Source organism: Epinephelus fuscoguttatus, linkage group LG17 (assembly GCF_011397635.1).
Source record: "Epinephelus fuscoguttatus linkage group LG17, E.fuscoguttatus.final_Chr_v1".
In the NCBI taxonomy this organism is placed as follows: Eukaryota; Metazoa; Chordata; class Actinopteri; order Perciformes; family Serranidae; genus Epinephelus; species Epinephelus fuscoguttatus.
In genome coordinates, this window is record NC_064768.1 from 11,799,984 (window position 1) to 11,821,233 (window position 21,250).

Consider the following 21,250-nt stretch of genomic DNA (forward strand, 5'->3'; position numbering starts at 1 on the left):
ATTTAAAAGGTTGGGTACCCACTACCTCTGTCATTCTATGCATCTTCCTCAACCCAAATACCCCCAAATCCAGGAGCAAAGGACGTATGACAACCTGTAACAGATGCACACAGAAAAAAGTCACGCACACCGTGCCATTTTGTCAACATACATACACATAGTGACATTTTAGCCATCTAATTAACTACAAGAATGACGAAGATAGAAGGCACCTTCCTTTCATGATTTGTTGTGTTTTCTGAAATGTTGCTGTTGATTTCTGTTATGTTGATTTGTTTTGTGCATTGTGAATTGTTTTCTTAAATGGTGTATTGTGCACTTCGAGCGTCTCTTTTTTTTTAACACACTAGCCACATTTAAGTGAAACTTGCTTAAAGTCCAACTGAAATCACATTTCGTCATCCCTTTTTGTAGTTCAAGATTATGTCAGCATGTTTTTATTCACCACGCTAAGGTGTAGGAAATGTGTGTATTTGTAGGTTCAATAAGAAGGACATACCAGCAGGAGAGCAAATGTTGGTTGTTGCTTTAAGTCTGTGGCTCTTGTGTTGTGTAGCAGGCTGCTGTCTGGCTCAGTGTGACTCTGCTCTGCCTGTGATAGAAAGCCATTGTCACTGCTTGATGCAAGACTTGATTGGCTGTATTAGATAAGGTCGCAATAAACATAGACAGGTCCCGGAACAGCTGCAATATTACAAAACTAGGAGGCGCCATCATGAAACCAAAAACTAGATATAAATTTCTCCCCTCAAAATAAAGCACAGGATGAGTGATTTATAGGACATAAATATATGTATAATGTAGCAGGCACAAAATGTAATCTAATCAGTCAAAATCAGTTGGACTTTAAGTTACTTTCCATGATGTTTGACAGTTTAAGCCAAATTCACACTACATGACTTTCAAAGTCACCCGATTGTTTTACTTTTAACACTGCACAACTTGCTGACTTGCAGGGCAACTTCTAGCTCAGGTCTAAGTTTGATTCTGACTGGCAGCCCTTTGCTGTCATCTCCCCTCCTGCTCCCACCTTTCCAATGTACCTACAGCTGTCTTGCCATTAAAGACAAAATCGCAGAGATCATAATCTTAAAAAAACAAAAAAAAAACTTGCTGACTTGTAATTGGGAGTGTCGAAGTGTTTATTTTTACACTACATGACTGACTGGTGACAAGGGGTCACACACTACAAGGTCTTTCACTAGAAGGGAATCCCAGACAAGAATGTCATGCGATATGCCAGTTGAACCACAACCCAGTGTCAGGTAGGGTTACTATAAAATGTCAAGTCAAAAAAGTGACAAAGCAGCATTTAGATTAAGGGATAAGGCTAATAACTTACAGAAACCTTGCGTACAATAGACCACCCTCCACCTTCTCTTCCCCTCTATTTCTCTCCCTCTCAAGCACACACACACACACACTGGCAACACTTGTCTGTGTCTTCAGCCCATGTCTTATGCTTTCATTGGCTGTAGCTTGCAGACAAAGTCCCTAACAGGTCCAGATATTTAGCCCGCTAGGTATCAGGGGAGCATCTGCTAGGCATCAATAAGAATCACAGGTCACACTTTTGAACAGTACACATGTAGCGCGCAAGCTCAAATTTGCAAGCACTAAACCAGCACTAATTTGCCGCTGATCAGGGGCTTTTGTCAGGGAACTCCATAAACTGTTGGCAAGCAGAAAGTCTGGGCTAAAGTCGTGTAGTGTGAACTAGGCAATAGTGTGGAGCACTTGTTAAAGGTTGAGGATTAAAGCTATACTTGGTAACTTTAAAAAATATGTAATTTCGTCAAATTTACTGAAACTGTCACTATAGCCACACAGTAGTTAATGAGACAGATAGTCTGTGAAAAATATCACTTCTCTTACACCTTATGCCTTCAATGGCATTTACTAGAGTCCACGGTGGCTGATGGAAAACAACCAGTCAGAGCCGAGGAGTCTGTAACGCAGCCGTCAGTCAGGTTTTATTGCTGATCAAATATGAATCAAGACTCTGTTGCTGCACTGCCTATTTCTCTCCTCAAATGTTTTCAAAAACATATTTTAGTCTAGTTTAAATCCAGCCAGTAGACAGTGTTTGTTTCAGCTCAACTGTTTCCAACATGGCAGCTGGGTCACAAACTTTCTCATTTTACAGCTAAACAGTGCACTTAAATGTTTTTCTGAAAACAATTCCGGTGAGAAACACAAAAACAGGATTTTGATTGATGTTTGTCCATCGCTGCCTAGTTTGACCGCAGTTCATGAGCACTGATTGGCATGATTGACAGCTGCATTCAACACTTCTCAGCTCTGATTGGTTGTTTTCATTCACATGCAGTGGATTCTTGCAAATGCCATTACAAGCAATATAAAAAGGAGGAGGCAAATGATTGTTTTCACAGACTATCTGTCTCACATAATACTGAGTGGATATTGTTACACTAATATGACAAAAAGTTATTTTTACAGAAGTTATCAACTACAGCTTTTATAGTTTTTCACTCACGAGCAGTTTTATGTTACTAATGTTTTCCTGCTGTTATGCATTTGGCTCAAAAGATTTATAATAACCTCCTTTGTGCTTATTTTAATATATGTCACTATGAATGGTGCTTTATGGAAGACTACAGTTTACAATGTCATAAAACTGATCAAATGTTTATCAGAGGATCACATTTATCACTTTAAGTGTTTGGGTGCAGGTGCAAGATAAATCAATGAGTCGAGAACAATCATCATACAAACTGCTTTACAGCAGTTTTAAATGTAACGGAAAGGTTCTACCACCACAGATTTTCACCATGTGAAATCATGTGTAAGAACCGACTAAAAACAGAGAGAAAACAGACAGAATTCTGCAATAACAATGTAACTGTGTAATGACATTGTAATAACACATTGTGGTTGAATACACAGGGTGCACAATGCCGAGGTTGGGGCCATATTTGACAGGTAATTACGCCACTACACAAACACTTTTCTTAAACCCCTCCTCTTGAAACAAACACAGAACCAAAACTAGAAGGTTGATGCTTCTAGGCTTTTCCGCAGCTTTGCAGAAGGCAGCCAGTTTTCGCTACAAGATATTCTGAACAATATCTCCTGAGAATTGTTTGACCTGATCACTCTGGGAACTATAGGGATATATGGTTTAAATGATGATGACAAAGAGCAGTACTGTATTTTGAATTCGTATTCAGCACTATATTTGGTTTGTGGCTTTGACTGCTAAAAGCCTCGTCGAATTGCCTGCAGAATACTTTTCATCTTTTGCCCGTTGACAGTGCCTCTTCCTCCCAAACCAAGTGCTTGTAGAGCCTTGCCAGACCATAATGAGCAAATCAAAATGTGTGGGCTGGCTTTGCAAAGCTAGCTTTCACAGGGCATTAGTAGTGGGATAACCATACTATATTGTTCCAGTGCAGGACGCTGTTTTACTCAGTCAGGCCAATTTGTGTTTTGATGCCCTAATTTATCGTTGAGTTTTTTGGAGGTATTGTGAGACCTTTTTAATGATACTCCCTTTGTGGTAGGAAGTGCCTATTTTATAACATTAATGACGTACAGTCTGGGTGTGTAAAAAAAAAATCTTGGCAAAGCACTTTATTGTAGGCTTCAGTGGTGTCTGTTAAGATGTCAGTTTCTGATGATGGATGATGGAGTTGCAAATAAACTTTCTCTAGTGGTCATCACTTCTTTCCCCTACTCCATAGATGGCACACACCAAGCCTCTGTGAGGGGAAACCTTTTTTTTGTTTGTTTGTTTGTTTTTTTACTTGGATCCTATTTTCAGATGTTTTTGTGTATTGGTGACTCCTGGAAACAACTATTTTTCAAATTGGAACAGTATGTAACAAAAGTGCTGTAAAGGGGACAATGTAACAACCCAGGGCAGGTGCACCCTTTTAATTTACGTTCACTAGAAGTGCTTGTTTTTGCCACTGACAGGCTCAGGATTGTTATTATGAGTGTCAGAGAAATGAAACACTTATCTGTACCTTTCGCATGTTCCAGTCTATTTTGTGTCCAAGTCTGGCTATAGGACAAGTCTCAAATCTTGTAGATCCCACAAGACTGACTTTAACACAGAACAGAGCGGAGCAAGCGAAAAGTATGCAAAAAACGTTTAATTTCTCTGTAGGGCCTTTTCCGTAATGTTGTCAGACACTCCTAATAACAATCTGAATCTGTCAGTGGCAACCCCAGGCACATTTAGTGGACTTAAGTTGACTGGCACACCCGTCCTGAATGGTTACATTGTAGCCTTGTTACCCACTGCCGGCTGCAGCACTCTCTTAATGTTGGACCAATTTTAAAAATTATTGTTCCCACGCGTCACTTCAACAGAAAAACATGGGAACATAGGGTCCAGGACTACAAATTATTGCGCTACACATCTGATGAAGCTTGGTAACTCCTTTGATGAAATTTTTTTTGATATGTTGGTAAGTTGGAATTTATTCTGTTTCTGCCAGGTTAAGTTTTGTTACTACTGTTTGCAGGGGTTGCTCTCAAATAACTGGACAGCTGTCTTGTTTGCTTAGGTTTCAAGATTTGTAGAGCTGCTTTGACAGGAATTGATCGACAGAAAATTAATTTGCAACTATTTTGATCATTGAATAATCCTTTTAGTAACTGAATGGGCAAAAAAGGCAAAAAAAAAAAAAAAGGCATTGCCTACTTTCATGCTTCTTAGATGTGAGAATATGATGCTTTTCTTTGTCATACATAATAATAAACTGAATGGCTTTGGATTTTTGGACTGTTAATTGGATAAAAACATACCAAGACGTCACCTTGGGTTCTGGGAAGTTATACAGGGCATGTTTCACTATTTTCTGACCTTTTATTGACAAAATAATCAATCCAAAAAATGGGCAGATTAATTGATTATGAAAATAACCACTAGTTGCAGTCCTAAAGATTTGTGAAGCATTTTTAAAGAATAAATGGATGGCTTTTAAAGTAGAAAATACAGCACTCAGATTCCTGATCACTCCCTCGCCCTGGCCCTTTCTTCATTCTCGCACTTGACATCTCAAGTAAACGACTTGTCAGAGATGCGTGTGGATAAAACAATGGTTTTAAAATGAACCCAACTCTGTGGCCCACCCTTACATGAGCCAGTTTTGAATCCTTATATCAATCAAGATATTAACTGTAACCAAAAAAAAACAATGATATTGGTGTCTTTATTCCCTTTTGTAAATGAGAACATTCTTGTAAAATAAAAATTGTGTTCAGCCACTGAACCCTGACTGCCATATGCTCCTTCTTTCTTGGAGTCATCGGTTGAGGGCAAGATAAAAAATTGGAAGATAAACTGTGTGGAAAAAGTGAACTTCTGAAAGTTAATAGGAAATTATAAAGTTTTTACTCTCCAGCTGTAGAAGATTTCATCATTTGACTCTTTCACAGCGACTTACACACATTTGCTAGCACATGTAACCATAAGTGCAACAAAGACAAGCAACCCTTGAAATAATAAGAAAAAAGAATCAGCAACAGCCAGAACTTTCCACCGTTTGGTGGCAGCAGTTTGCCACCCTTTGTTTGTTTGTTTGTTTTCGGGTTGTTTCCCTGCAGAACCAGCAGTTCAGCCATGCCCTGAGTTGTTAGACCTAAACCTGTTTCTGTACATTGAGAAGTAACCTTAAATAACAATGTGATTACGGAGTCTGGTCCCTCTCTATTGTACTTACTCTCTTATTCCCTCCTTTTCTTCCTCTTGTTTAATTGCTGTCTCGCTCTCTTTTCCTTATCTTCCTGTTCTCCCATCCTTTCCCTTGCCTCCTCACTCTTCCCTAATCTGGCATTGCTTTCAACTGGGATTTCCCCCTGCAACTTTCTTCTCCTCTCTTTTCTGCAGGGTTTTGACAGAGCTTGTAAGCAAGATGAGAGACATGCAAATGGACAAGACAGAGCTGGGCTGCCTTCGAGCCATCATCCTCTTCAACCCAGGTATACAGAGGGGTGAAAGGTTGAATACCATGAGGAGCATACCATAAAAGACCCCAGACAAAACTGGACAAATCCATGTCTGAAATGGGTTATGTGTAATATGTGTTTTTATTCCTATGTTTAATATATGTTCTCTGTTTTCACCTGAAGATGCCAAGGGTTTGTCTAACCCCAGTGAGGTGGAGCTCCTGAGAGAGAGGGTGTACGCATCGCTGGAGTCTTATTGCAAACAGAAATACCCCGATCAGCAGGGCAGGTAGGCTGCATGCATAGACATACCCAAAGAAGTCTTTCATTACTGGAAAGATTTCTTAAGAATTGTGCTACATGGTCAGAGAAAAAGGGCTGTGGCATTCAGTTTTGCCCAAGAGGTAGAAAACCTGCAACTACCAGGATGCACTGCGCTGCATTGGACAAATAGCCTGTTTTTATTTGAAAGAAAACAGTATGATGCCCACTTCGTGTTCAAAACAGTGTAAACAGTGTACTAACATATGTTTTTGAAGAAATTTTAGTTGAGAAGTAGGCAGGCAGTAAAAGAAACTGGTTTATATTTGATCAGTACTGCCTAATTTTACTGTTTGATCTGAGTTTGAGAGAGAGAGAGAGTGTGAGCGGTGGTTCTTCTGATCTGATTCTATACTCTTTGTGTCCTAATGCAGAAGTAAGTCTGTAGTTTGAGCAACTCTAGAGCCAGCGATAATTGGAGATCTGGGCACTGACAAGATGGAAACAAGTTTAACATATTTAATTTACACATACTGTCCACATTGTTATGATACAAAGCTGGTTGAAAATCAGCAAAGTATCCCTTAAAAAGTAAGAGGTAAAGTTGTTGGTCGTGATGGGTGGCACTGCTGCTAAGACTTGTTTCTTTTGTCTTATCAAAAGAAATCTTCATAAAATGACACTCCACACATCTTCTGAATTCTTGTTTTCAGTTTACATGATTGATGGATCTATGCTAATATCTCACTTTACTCTCTATCTTACCCTTCCCTACATCATCCAGGTTTGCAAAGCTCCTCCTCCGGCTCCCAGCACTGCGCTCCATTGGTCTAAAGTGCCTGGAGCACCTGTTCTTCTTTAAACTGATTGGTGACACGCCCATCGACACCTTCCTGATGGAGATGCTGGAGGCGCCTCACCAGCTCACCTAGAGGAGCCAGGTTCGGTCCAGTCAGGATTCGATGCACACCAGGAATACCAACACGTCACCCCAAGTTGGGTCGCTGGCTCCTCTCATTGGGCCTCACTTAACTGCAGCACCTGCTGGTTTTAATGTACCGGCTTTCACACTTGTACACACACAAAAAAAAAAAAAAAAACAACCTCAAATATTCCCTATCACTGGCTAATTATCTTCACACATGCAGATCTTAACTTAAATACAATAATTGACAAACAACACAACTAATACACAGATAATATGGCTCTGAATGAAGAGTATGCTAACACACATAGATTTTCACCATCTTTTCCCATTCTCAGTTTTCCACCATAGGGGTTACAACTCAAAGAATATATCCCCTTTTTATCACACATATTCAGTAAATGTCTTAATTTTAAGTTAGCCTTCAGTTTTCATATCTTCATCTCACAGTGGGTTTTTGCTTCCGCGTAACTGGTATACTTCCCCTGTTTTTACTTGGGTTACTTAGTTACACTGCTAGCTGCACCTCTGTATATTATATCCATCACTAGCCGGTTAGTTATTCATGCATGGTTTTAGCTTAAAATCAGGTGCGGAGCATTTCAATCAACTTTGAACCATAAAACTAATTCACTTCGTATTGGTCAGGAGGTGTCCTATAATGAACAGGCAGGCACACCCTCCCAGTGAGTTCATCTGATCTCATAAACATTTAAATATTTTATGCTTTTTTTTTTTTTTTTTAATATTCATGCTGAAACTTGTTTGAGTTTCTATTTTGAAGTACTGTACTCATGAAATGAGAGCTTTTTCCAAGGCATTGAAATCCAGGAAAAGGGGAGTGGGAGCACTTTGTTGAATAGACAGACTTTGTCCCTCCCACCCTGATGCGCACAGCAGGCTTTGTAAGACAAGAAGAATGACTTGAATTTTTTTTTTTTTCCTAGTTTTGATTTCATCCTTTTTCTCTATTTTGGCAGTTAGTTGGCATTTTAAACAGCTTAAGGCTCGTAGGAAGTACAGCTTCCTGCAAGACAAAATCATAGTTGTTTGTCTTTTATCTCCCATTCCCCCAAATCCTCCCTTTGCTGGTGGTCATTTATGCACTTTTGTGAGTTGTAACTGTGTAAATGTTCCTGTTTCCTAGAAATGACCATCTATTCTCAGACACCTAAGATGACCTTGAAGGTACTATGTGTAGGGTTTTCTTGTTATTGCATCTTTGTCAGATCAGATGTAGTGATTTGTTATGGAACTTTACAAATAATTGGCTCCTTCCTGTACAGATGCTAACCAGGTTTTGGACTTAACACTAACCACCAGTAGGATGGTTAAAAATAATGGCTGGTGGCAATTATGTCAGACTGTCCTAATACCCAGTCCAGCTGAAAGTCATTATTCTTGACGGGTTACTCTTGAAATCTTTGAATTAACTGTCCATTGGCCATGGAAGAGAAAAAATAGTTTCTGTACTCTTTGAATAATTCTGTGTATAATTTGCCAGTCGCTGTCTGAATTGTGTGAGGCATTGCTTTGTATTTGAGATGCCACACTGTCCTCTCTGTAAAATGAGCTGCGGAAATCTGAATTTTTGTGCAACACAAAAAGAAGCAGCAGCAGAGATATAAGACGCGAAGCTGAGCTGAGCGAAGTGACAGTGGCAATAATGCAACATTTCATTTCACCTGGTCATCAAATTTGGCTTATCGGCCAAACCTTTCTAGCCCACCACTCGTGGATGGATCACTGGCTGTGAATATAGATTGGCTAACAATGCACCAGTGTTTGAATTACTTGTGTCGTGTTACTGTAATGCAATAATGAAATTAGTGTCATATTATGGAAATCCTACACCTACTACCTGCAGCTTTGGAAACTTTATTTCGTGTGTATTGGCTCAATGCTTGCGAATTTTGTACAGTGGATGTAAATAATACAAAAGAAAAAACACAGGAGTCATGCAGAAACAAAGGCATGTTCACATTCATGTGAATGTGAAATATGTGGCTCCAAACAAATTATAAAGCTCTATTTTTTGCTGTCGAATCAACATTAGACTCGCCTTTGGTGTAAGGACATCACCATGAAATTGTTATTGAGCCCAGGGCCAAACCACACCTCACTGCTGCTTTTGCACCATTTTCTGCCAGTGTCTCCTGTTGTTCTCAGTAACTGATTGGCCGGATTTCATTGACTGATTGGCACTTGACATTTACTGTGATTGAAAATTGTAGGCGACTGAACCTGAGCGTTGCAGTGAAAAGTCAAATGCAGCTACCACATGATCAGGAGATATATAGTAAACTATGAATTAAACCGTCTACACATGCTCAAAGGTGAGCAGTACTGGGGTACACAAAGATTTATTACCATTTTTGTTAGTATTTAAAAGGAGTGTTGACGTTCTGAGGTCTATTTAGCCTTCTAATTAGTCACCACATTTAATAGCAATTAGAAACGTACATTTTGCAGTATCATTCTACAGGGAAGAGGTACAGCTGTCCTCTACCAGGTGCTAAATAACTAATATGGTCTTTCAGTTTAAGACTTGCACATGTACATCAATGCAAACACAGTATGCAAGTACACAGACAAATCATTCTCCACTCATTGAACAGGTCTGCATAAGATGTGGGATTCCCTCTTTGATTTTTGTTTTCCTTTTTCTTACTGAATGGCCCCTAACTTTATTGTAGACTCCCAACTATGGAAAATGAACACCAGCTAAGTGCTTGTACATTTTGGCTGTGGCTGATAAGTCTTTGTACTTACACACAGCTAGTGTCTTTTGTATTTTAGAAAGCAGTTAGGCTGGTAGAAGCAATGAAAGCAGCTAGTGAATTTTAGGGTCCACCAGCTACTTTGACCAGAATGAGCAATGAGCTTCCTGCCCTGTGGATAGTCCAAATACTTCTCAGAGAGGATCCATGGTCTCCTCCCCATGTGATGTGGACTTGGAGGCTGACAGTTAGATGACCTGTATGACAGGTGGTTTTGTTTAACATGTCAGTAAGTTGGTCTAACCATAGAGTTTGGTTTTGTGTTAGTTTTTCCTCCATCCATGCGTACGTATGGCCAACTCAATAAAGTAGTCTCCAGATGTCCATTCATTTCCTACATGCAGAGAAAAGTCAGTCCTGCGTGCACCAATGCTGCCTCATGTTGGTGTTGCAAGGAAAAGCAAGTTGGTGGCAAGAACCAACATCTGCCCGCATGCTTGTACTGTATATAATGCAGTATATTCCCAGTGCTTTAGCATCTTGAGTTGGTTCAGATGAGCTTAAACTAGCGATCTGGGATTTTGTGGTCACCAGACTTTGAGATTTGGGTGTGTGCGCATCTCCGTTAGGTCGACATCTTAGCAACTATCTCTGCAGGATTGTATTTTTGGAGCTTCCTCTGTTGAATGGTCAAGCCTGCTGCTACTGCATCATGCTTATAGGTAGCGGGGGATGGGAATGATTATACAATTACACAGTCAAGTGCTGGAGCGTTCACTGCTTTGATCCACATTAAACAGCATGAGTCATCTGAGCAAATGCCAATCTTGGTTGATGAGTCATCCAAAAGGCAAAATATACAACGCGTATATTCATATTCTGGCAAACAGTTGTCATGCAACATGTGCATTACATTTCTGGCATTTGCACATCTTAGCTTAGTCTGTTACAGGAGGTAATATTAATTGGCAGTGAAATTATTTAGAATTCCCATCCTCCATGTAACAGCAATGCGTTTAAGTTTTGCCATTTTGTTTTTTAACATTTTGCTATGAGCTTAGGTCATTTAGTGGATGATAAATAGATACAGTAAACACATTAAAAACAAAAAAAGCTATACAGTCAGCGCAGGTTCTGTGTGCTAAGCCACTTTATGCTTTGTTGATCAGTTGGCAGGAGCTGGTGGTTGGGTATTTCAGTTTTTTAGCATTTGTTTTAGGGTATGTGTGGACACGTGTATGCTTTTATGCACATGTGTAATGAATCTGTCTGCAGCTACGCCTTTTGACTGGCAGATACTATAGCTTTGGCGGTGATGTGCTGAGCACTGTTAAATTGGTTTGTTGAGCAAAATAATCAAAGGATGCACAGAGGAAAAGGGGCCAAGCTGGAGGGGTGATTCACTGGCGTGTTGATCTGATGCTTTATCAACACAACCCAGCCTCCTCGCTTTCTCCACTTGCCCCCATCTCCACTGCTTTACTTTAAACTTAACAAATGCTTATTCACTCACCCACGTGGGCTGAAAATGACTGGGCTTTGCGTTGGAGTAGACTTGTAAAATAAACCTATGATTCTTGGACTGTTTGAAAAGGATGTGAAGCTTTTCGTGGGACAAGCATTGGAGAGCTGTAAGGAAGGGGTTCAGCGCAGTGTGTCCCTCTTTGCTTACTTTACTTGACGGCAGAGCAGCAGCGATCCACGGTCGCCATGGGAGACCGCCGGATCGCACCGCACCGCCCACAAATGTTTGTCGTTGCAACCGTGTGCACTCAAGGCAGACGCATGCTGTGACCTTTTGACTGTGTAGCAGTATTGTTGTCGCCACCTTTGTTACATTTTGAAAATGACTCGCTTTTTGAAAATAAAGACATTTTTTTGAAATGGATCGCAGGCTGTGACTGAAGAATTGATCATCGTGTATAGATTAGATATCAGGGCGGTGTTTTTACCTATTGACACAGGCCCCCCTGGAGCCAAGGCCCATCCCATTAGGATCAATGAGGCAGTGTGTGCTATGCAGCCTTGAAACCACCACCCTCACTGGTTTATTTATCACTGCCAAGTTGTTTGCGGATGTGGCCGTTTTTAAATGCAGGGCCACTCAGTCCCCAGCGCTTGTTTGTCATGTATGTTGTGATTATTGTGCAGCACACTAAAGAGTGTGCTCCAACCTTGGCCTGTGTAGTGCATACTAAAGAGGGGCCCTAATAGGAATGGAATGACAGCTCGTGTGGAGAGGGGAGGACTGGTCACTGGAGAGAGAAGTAGACCAGTGTGTGGCCCCCTCTTGGTGCTCAAGCTGTGCATTGGTGCTTTTTTATAGGGTCCCCCTGACCCTTAACATGTCTGCTTTGGTTTCCAAGACACAGTGAAATGCATATACGAGTGAAATGCGAATAAGGAATGAGTTAACAGACCTGCTCTTTTTCAGTTGCATTTGTTTGGTTGTTTTCTGCAACCAGGTCCACTGCAACCTGTTGTGTGTTTACTGAGTCATATGTTGCTGTAGCTGGATCCTACCAGCAATAAAGAACAAAGCCTTCAGAATCTGTTTTAGGTTATGAGGGAGAAATGGTGGCTCTAATTGTAGACACAGTGCAAAGGCCGATAGTATCCACACACCTGGTTTGCAGGAGACACCTCTGAGCAGGACCTGGTTACACTGAATGAACTTGATGGGAGGGATCAACTGAATACAATTGCTCTCTTTAAGGATGTTGTTGTTGGTGTTTACGGTTGGAGGAATTGTGAAGGGAGAGAGAAAGAGGAAAGAAAAGAAGGACAGGGATTTAAAGAACTCGGATCAGGTGTTAGTATGTCGATCGAGAATAAAAACAGAAAACCTATTTTCCGGTAGATCTAGAATCTTCCTTAATTGTTTACTCTTCACTATACAGAAATTCACACACTGTTTTCTTTGTCTTGTTTCCTGTCTCCCTCTTCTCTGACTATGCTATTCATCTTTTGTTTATTACAAAGTATTAAACAAATACAAGAACTGTAAAATCAGAATGGAATCTGTCACTCTTATTTTTAATTTTTCTCTCTTTCTCTTGTGTCTGTTCTTTGTCCTGTTTGTATCCTACTCCATCGTACACATGGAGCTGATTGACTATTGTGTGCTTCGGGGAATGAAAGAAGAAAAAAAAAAATATGAATAATTTTTTCAGTCATTAATTCTGAACCTTGTTTCTGTTTGTTGTATCATGTCCGAGTAAAGGTTTTAATACTGTACTTGACGTGTTTTTCATTTATTTAAAAAAAAAAAGAACATTTAAAACTCTGCTAAACTAAACAATTAAAGTTGCTTCAGATAATTTCAGATATTGCAAGAAAAAATATTTTTAATTACAGTAGTTACATGCTTAAAACACGGTGTGGGTTGACTGTCACAGTGCATTCATTTTATTTAGGCTCCACATAAAACACCCACTCACTGTCCATGATATGGAACAACCAAACTCGGCTCCCACTGTGTCCTGGAGAGATGATGGTGAGCTCCTCAGTCCAGCAGGACCGCAGGGCCCCGGGTGACCATTTGCATCGCACTCCCGCCTTCCAACCTCTAGAGGGAGTACTGACCTCTTGTCCCTGTTCAAGTTTCTTCAACTGTGGTCTCCTGTTGCTCTACCTCCACCCAAGATTGGAGCTGCTGGGTGGTGAAATTGTCCTGCGTTATCTCCCCGCCTGCGTGACGCACCTTGGCCAATAAGGAAGCAGCAGAACTGAGATCAGAACATTTTTATAGGTAAATTTCACCCTGCACTGGTGCCTCTCTTTCCCTCTGCTATATATTTAGATACAAGAAAGACAGGAATGTGGGTATGAATTTGAATCTGTGTGGCAATGTAGTTAGTTCTCTTACTCTATTTCTCCATCGCTCCTCCCACCTCCTTTACTCTGTCTCCTCCCTCATTTTTGACAGTCCATCCAGGGCACAATCTGAGTAGGTCTTCTTTGTCCCAGCCCACAGGAGATACACTGTAAAGTTCTTGAACAGCTTAGCTCATTGTGCAAGGCTTGAGATGATGCACAAAACTAAGTAATCAAAAGAACAGTATGTTCTGTACATTGAAGTTAATTTTAGGTCACCTTTAAAACCTTTTAGACCAGTTTTTAAAGTTCTGCTAACCCAGGATATTTGAAGGATTTACCAGCAGTTGCATCCAGTAGTTACATGGAATTAGGCAGATTCTTACTGTGTTAATACATGTTTTACTAAACATAATAAGAAATGTACACCAATGGGGTCGGAGTGGCTTTTATTGTACAATAGCTTTTCTTGAACTGTTTCAAGCCACAAAAGTGATTATGTTTAGAAAGGCTAAGTGGCGATTCACTGTCAGTTCACCTTAACATTTCACCCCTTAAAAAACCCTTGTATGATTTCAATCTTCAATCTAGTTTTGGTACAAACCAGGGTTGGATGATGGAAATCCATGTAGACATAGTAGCATTTACAGTATTACCATGTTTTCCTCTTTGCTTGATGTGTGATTGGTCTCGTTATAGATCCCTCAGAGACCTTTGGCCTCTTTTATTACTGTTTATTTCTAGAATTGTTCACTAATAAGATATATTTAGCTAAACTCTCCATTACTCTAGGGCAGAGTGATGATTAATATGCTATAAACCATGAGTTTGGTTACCCTGAATTGAATAAGTAGAGTAACACAAATGAGATGGAGGCTAAGCATCACTTTCCATGTTGCAGATGTTTGAGCCAAGTGTGCCACAGTGGAAGCTGCTCCTGTAGCACCAGCAGCTGCCAGCAGAGGGAGCAGGTACAATGAGTGTTCTGTTCAGAGCCATGAAGCACACTGAAGCCATGTCAGCAGCATCATATTTAGAGAAAAGCACATAACCAGACAGTAAGTTGGCCATTTTGATACAGAAAAATAGTTCACAATGTGTTAAGTGTTGGATTCCAAAATAATATTTCCACCAGCTGAAAGATACCATTTTTCCTTTTATTTAATGGCATGGCATTACAGTCACGATTTAAAATAAAACCAGTTAATTATAGTTTATAATTTTAGACACCTAGTGGTTTGTATGAGTGCCCTCTTTGAACCATATTCCATCATGCTTCTTAACCTTTCTCAGGCCCTTTAGCATCTTGCCAGCTTGCTGTCCCCTCTCCATTCCCTGTCTTTCCACCTCTACATCTTTCTTTTCCTGCCTCACATTTCCCTCCTCATCACAATTTTGTCTCACCATCTTGTATTTCCCTCTTCCCCTCTGCTTTCTATCCTCCTCTTTCTCATTCTGACTCCCTCCATCCTGTCGGTTAACCTTTTGATCTTTTCCTCCATGTCTTTCCTGCCCTCCTCTATCCCCAGTCTCCTTCTGGCTCTTACTCTCCCTCCCTCGTGTTTCTCACCCCGCTCCCTCCCCTCCAGCGTGTGAGGGTAAGCGCTGCAGAAAGACACCTTTATACCGAGGGTCAAATTCCTCTTAATTTCTGCTTCACAAACGTCAATTTTCACCAGGTGAATGTTATTGCTGTGTGCCAAATAAACAAGCCATGTTTGAAGTCACTTGCCAGCAGCTCTTTGGTGGATTCTGCGTGGTAGAAATACCCCACACATCGTGTTCATGCACACAGAATAACACACCTGAGGAAGACAGAGCTTTATTGAGCTTGTGCACTCTCTAGACAGGGCAAATACCAAACAGCAGAGCAAGATGTCAGATGTGTGTGCTGCTCACTTACTGTTATTTCTTTTCCTATAGGTAGATAGAAATTAATACTAAAATCTCCCCTCTGAACTTCAACTTTGCATGATTGTGCTTGACCGTGCAAAATAGAACTATCATAGATCAGTCCCAAGCCCTCAACTTAAAAATTGCAGGGTTTCATTGCACATTATTTGATGTTTGCTTAGAAAATATGATGATTTTTTTTTAGAAATCCCTTTTTTTAACTTATGGAATAGTAATGAGTACTTGGAGTCATGCATTTTGCTGGACTTTGTATCTGAAGAAAAGATAGATTCAAAAATTAAGGTGCTTTAATTTTTTGAACTGCACTTAGACAATTTAAGTTAAAAACAAACATTTAACTTTCTAATTTACATGATCTATTGTTGCCAGCCTTTAGTGTTCATTGCCATAAATTAAAGACAACATTTCAACATGTCTGTTGCGTGACAGTCAATATGGAAAGCTGGGATTTTGGCCAAATTTGTATCCACTTTGAATACAGCCATGTCTCTATGGCTTTTTATGGCATATGCAGGCAAACTGCCTGCTATATTGTACAGCTTGTTGCCTCTGTAAGGTCCAGACTGTGGGTATGTGAAGGAACTTTGGAATGACTAGTGACAACATTTAGGGAAGCCAAATTACTGGTCAGCCACTGTCCCCATGTTCTTTCAGCTGTAATGATATGCTAGGTTTTGGGTACAGTATACACAGACCAAATCTGAGCCAAGGTACACTTAGAGAGCGCCTCCTGAACCGAGCTAAATCTGGGTGAAACTGAAACTAGGTCCCACATAATGTATATAATTCTACATTTGAGGGCAGTTGTTCTTGCTTTCTAATCACAGGAACATGGCAGAAGAGATGCTGAAATAAATGTTCAGAAAGACACCGGGATGGTGCCATTGCAACTGGGGATTTCAAACTTAATACAAAACTGAAAAACAGCTCAAATGTACTTCTGGTTTTTTTTGCATGAATTCTGCATTTCACACTTAATGTAAAGCCTAAATCATGAGCCAGATTCAAACATGGTGTCATGAGCACATTATCTATTTGTCTTTTAGATGAAGTAGCTGATTGTACTCACTTCCTCTTTGTATCATAATAGTACACACTAATACTTTGCATGTACACTTGGATGCACCCCAAACATCAGAGACGAATCCCCACAACATTACGCTGACACATTTAGGAACACCATGTACCGTGAGGGCAAATTTTAGTCATACAAGTTTGGGGGAGTCAAAGTGGAAGTGAAACAGTGAATAGTATGACTATGGTTTGCTTGATTTTCACCTGACGCAAGATATGGCACTGCAATTAAACTTGATATTCCCCTAGAGTTGCAAGAAAACTGTATAGTAGTAGTATAATAGGCTATTTAATTTTTTGCCAGCAAGGCGCAGCTATTTTTCAACAAGCTAGATGCTGACATCACAGGAATGGTTGATTACTAGGAATGCTGTGCACAACACTGTACTTCAGACTAGTTAAGTGTTGCTACAATGGAGTTTGAGAGTTTTGATGTCATACAACAAAATACGGATAAAGCCAAAAACCCAATTACAGTGCTTTTTGAGCCAGTACAACCAAATACAGTAGTAAGACTGTTCCTATTGAGTCGGACCACAGCAGCCAAATTGAAAGGATGCCTGCACTTTAAAGACAGTGCATTGGGTAGTGTATGACTACTGTTATATTCAGTGGAAGGGTGCTGCTTAACTGACAAACCACACAAAAATATTGTCTCCATCAAGTTGTCCGACCACAACAATAATGCAAGTTGTTACAACGTCATATTAACAAATCATGTTGCAGCTAACACATCTAACATTAGCCTAACCTAGCTATGAGGTGCACACACCACCTTATATCATGAAGAACATCATGCCCACCTAAAAGCCGAGTCAGATGTAGGCACCTTCAACATCACAAAGCATCGGTAAAATAAACAGAGGGCATGACTCACTATCAGAGGATTTTTCAAGGTTACGTGCCACTTGGACATGTCCCTGTTTTCCTGTGCGTGTCGGCTTAGATCGCTAGTGGTGTCATTTATGTTCTTGCATTCGTGTGCCAATCCTCTTCTCTGTGTACAGAATAAACTTATCCTTGACTTGGAGACTCTGCCAAGATCTTGCTGGTTCTTTGGTAGAATTTTGGAATCAACAGAATCAATAATGTTACGCTGGTTGATGATTTTAGCTTCGCCTTAGGTGATAAGCTAAAAGTTTTACTCTGTTTACTCCTCGTCTATCCATATAAGTAATCCCAGACTCCACTCCTCTGCCAAAACAGCAAGTAAGGTTGACCTGCACCAGTGATGCAACGTGTGTCTCAGCTGTAGGGTGCTACCAGGCCCCCAGGAATGCAGCTCAGCCTTGCAGCCAGTTTTTCCCAGTAGCCACTCGCAGTGTTGTAGCAAAAAATATATAATGTGGCCACATTAGTGTTTTCCCCACAGGCCACCATTATAAAAGAGGTATGTGTAAAACTGTTGACAGAAGACCTCGAACTGCAAACAAGGTCAATTATGACTCTTTCTAATATGATTTTTTTTTTGATCCACTGAGGTTTTATGTTTGTAAAACTTTCCATGAGCCAAAAAAAGTGATATAAAAATCTGTGACATCATCACAATGTGAAGTCTATAAGCCAGGCGGGAACTCGCGGGCAAGGCCAACAGGAGAAGCACCACTGCACATTTTCAGTGGGCCACATACCACTGAAGTAAACCCAGAAGCTAGAAACTTTGCGTGTGTAACTCCATTGGAATGAATAGCATATAAGTAGTTATTATTATAAATCTATGGGCGCTACTGCTAAAAAGCGACTTCCTGTATGCACATTTTTGTGCTTAGGATGGCAAAGTCATGACCCACCCTAATCCCTCTCTGATTGGCTAGTGCTTGTTGTCCTCATTGGTTGGATTGATTAGGTTTAGGAAAGAGGTGTGCGATTGGAAAGGGTTAGAGTAAGAATGTCAGGGTAAGCCAGTAATAGGCAGAGTAAGGTGGATCATGCCTCCGCCATTCTATGAAATGCAAATTTGCTTCCTGTACTTCTGTGCACTACTCTACTCAAAATATCTCACACATACTAAAAAACATGTTGTCAGAGAACAAAACAGTCATCAAAGGACTAAACATGTTTTATAGTGCCAAGTAAACAAAGCCCACCTCAACAACTACTACCGGCATACAAGCGAGCAACAGAGACAATCCATTCCAATGAAGTCACCAACTAGGTAAGACAACTGCGCCCTACTGGAGAGCCCTACCATCTAGTTTTCTAGCAAATCTGAATGGATATCAAATTTGACTGCAATGCCATATCTTGCTTCAGGCAAAATCAAATGAACCACAGTCCTATTGTTCAGTGTTTCATCTCCACTTTAAAGTAGAGCCTGTTGAACTGACACTGCCCAAGTAAAAAGATTCAAAAAGTCTTCATTCAAAAGTATATACAGCGATTTGTTTTCCCAGTAACGGTGCACATGCTGCACATTTTCTTGAACTGTTAGACCCACTGTCATTCTGCCATGATACTGACTATGAATTGATCTTCAATTATAAAGTGACGTGGCAAAGGGGAAAGCAGCATTTAACAGCTTCAACACCTCTCAGTTATTCAGATTTGATTAAGAACAAGTCTGTGCAGCAACAGGTATTGAATTAATCATGTAAAACATGCAGGAACTCCATTAATAACATCTTTTTGAACAGTGTACATACACTGTAGAGGGGGTGATATGTTTTAACTGGAGGGATTGCAAAGCACCGCCTCTTAATTTCACTGTTATGACAAGAGAGACTGGGCAGTGTGTGTGTGGGAGGATTAACGAGCTCTTGTCTGTATGCCAGGAGTGAACGTGAGAGGGCCGACATGTGTCAGCGAGGGAAATACGTTAGATGGAGAGGAAGAGGTATAGATGGAAAGACAAAAATAAAGGAAGAGGGAGGGTTTTATTTTCTTTCTGTAGCATCACAATTATTTATCCTGCCGCCTTGGCATGTATGTGTTTTGTTCGTACAGTAATGGCCCGGATGGGACTGAACTTAGATGAAAAGCTCTTTGATGGCACTTCAGAGGACAGACAGACAGACTGGAATGAGCTCATGGCCATAACAGCTCAGATTGTTTTTGTTGAATGGTTTTCCCTGACCTAATTAACTGGCTGCTGTGTCTGTGTACAGATACTGCAGGCCTAGATGTTCAGCCTCTTGTTTTGGAAATCAATAATTAGTTTTTCTGTTTTTGATCTTTTGTGCTGAATCAGCTTCCTGATTCTGTTCTCATCCTCTTCCTCACGTCTTCCACTTTCATCTCTTTTGAATCACCCCCCTCTTATCTCCTCCATTCTTCCTGAATGTATACAATATGGCTTACACTGTTGTATTTTGTTTGCAAATTATTTGTTTCATACTTTTTGATATTTCTCAATAATGTTTTAAAATATTTACCCTAATTTAATCAGGGAAGTTTTAGGAATTCCTTGTTCACACACACTGAGACACACTCACACATGGATGCTGCTCAACAGCAGTCAGATTTGCTGATCACAACTGGAGCAGTTGCAAGCCGACCTTGCTCAAAGACACCTCAGATGTGTTTGTAATGGCAGGCAATGATATTGCACTTTCTCCACCCATAGTTATCCTGCCCCTGTAAATCAACAGATTAAAGCGATGGTTTGGATCTTTGAAGTGGAGTTGTGTAAGTGATTTACCCATTGTCAGTGAATTACCTACAGTAGATGGTGGTTGGTACACCCCCAGTTTGGAGAAGGAGGCAGGTGTACCAACACAGAAGCTAAGCCTTGTACGGGGGATGGACGGGGGTTTAAGCAACCTAAAAAGTCCCCAAATAAAAAATCAGTATTGGTTTAAGTGTACTCTATATTTAGAATATTTTCACTGCTTTGCCTTGCCATCAGACAGCCCTTTCTGACAGGGATCTGAAATTGTTATATATGTCTTTGCTGTCTTCAAAGACACCAGACTCCTTTGACAAAAACACTAACTTTACCTTGCAGAACATGGGAGCCTGCTGCCACAGTTGGTTAGTTTGTGTTAACGTGTGACCTTGGTAAATCTGAACTAACCCTTTAAAACAAGGGTCAAGTCACACAGTAACACAAACTAACTGGCTGGGGCAGTGTTAGATCAGCAACTAATTTTGATTTTTTTTTTTTTTTTTTTTTTTTTTTTAGGTGGGCCTTTTTAAGGCAGCTAAAATACTTCCTGCTGCTGCCCCCTTCAACAGCAGTACAAAGCTTAGCTTTCGTGGCAGTGCTCCCGCCTGCTTCTCCAAACTGGGGGCATGCATCCCACCATCTACTGTAGGTAACACACTGACTGGATAAGCACCTCATACAACCTCACTTCAAAAAAAATCAAAATTATCCCTTTAAACTGGCAACGTTCCAGTTACATGTCTTAAACCTGTAAACACGTTCTCATCCCAGGTTGTCAAGTACCGAGGCTCTCCCTCTATATATATATATATGAGACGCAAAGCTGTCTCTTGGGTGAAACTCAACGTTGATGACCCTGTCAAAAGGCTGCGGGTAACTAGGCAACTTATCTACTTGATTGTTTAGGGAAAAAAAATCATGTTTTGTGTTAAAATAAGTATGAAATGTAACATAAATATGTCACAAGAGTAACTTTAGTGGATGATGGATGGACATATCTAACATTACGTTAAAATA

The 21,250-nt window shown here is 40.4% G+C and overlaps 1 protein-coding gene across 4 annotated transcripts in view; it reads left to right on the forward strand.

Annotated features, from left to right (window-relative positions):
• rxrba (retinoid x receptor, beta a) overlaps positions 1–13,062 on the forward strand; it is a 29,373-nt gene extending 16,311 nt beyond the window's left edge. For 2 of the 4 annotated variants that reach the window (XM_049601687.1, XM_049601688.1), the window contains 4 exons: positions 2,908–2,943; positions 5,861–5,952; positions 6,103–6,208; positions 6,965–13,062. In XM_049601687.1, the coding sequence (XP_049457644.1) occupies positions 2,908–2,943; positions 5,861–5,952; positions 6,103–6,208; positions 6,965–7,112 (382 nt within the window). In that variant the 3' untranslated portion in view covers positions 7,113–13,062. The remainder of the gene's footprint in view (positions 1–2,907; positions 2,944–5,860; positions 5,953–6,102; positions 6,209–6,964) is intronic. The other 2 variants (XM_049601689.1, XM_049601690.1) reach the window with 1 other exon arrangement.
• Positions 13,063–21,250: the final 8,188 nt, after the last annotated feature.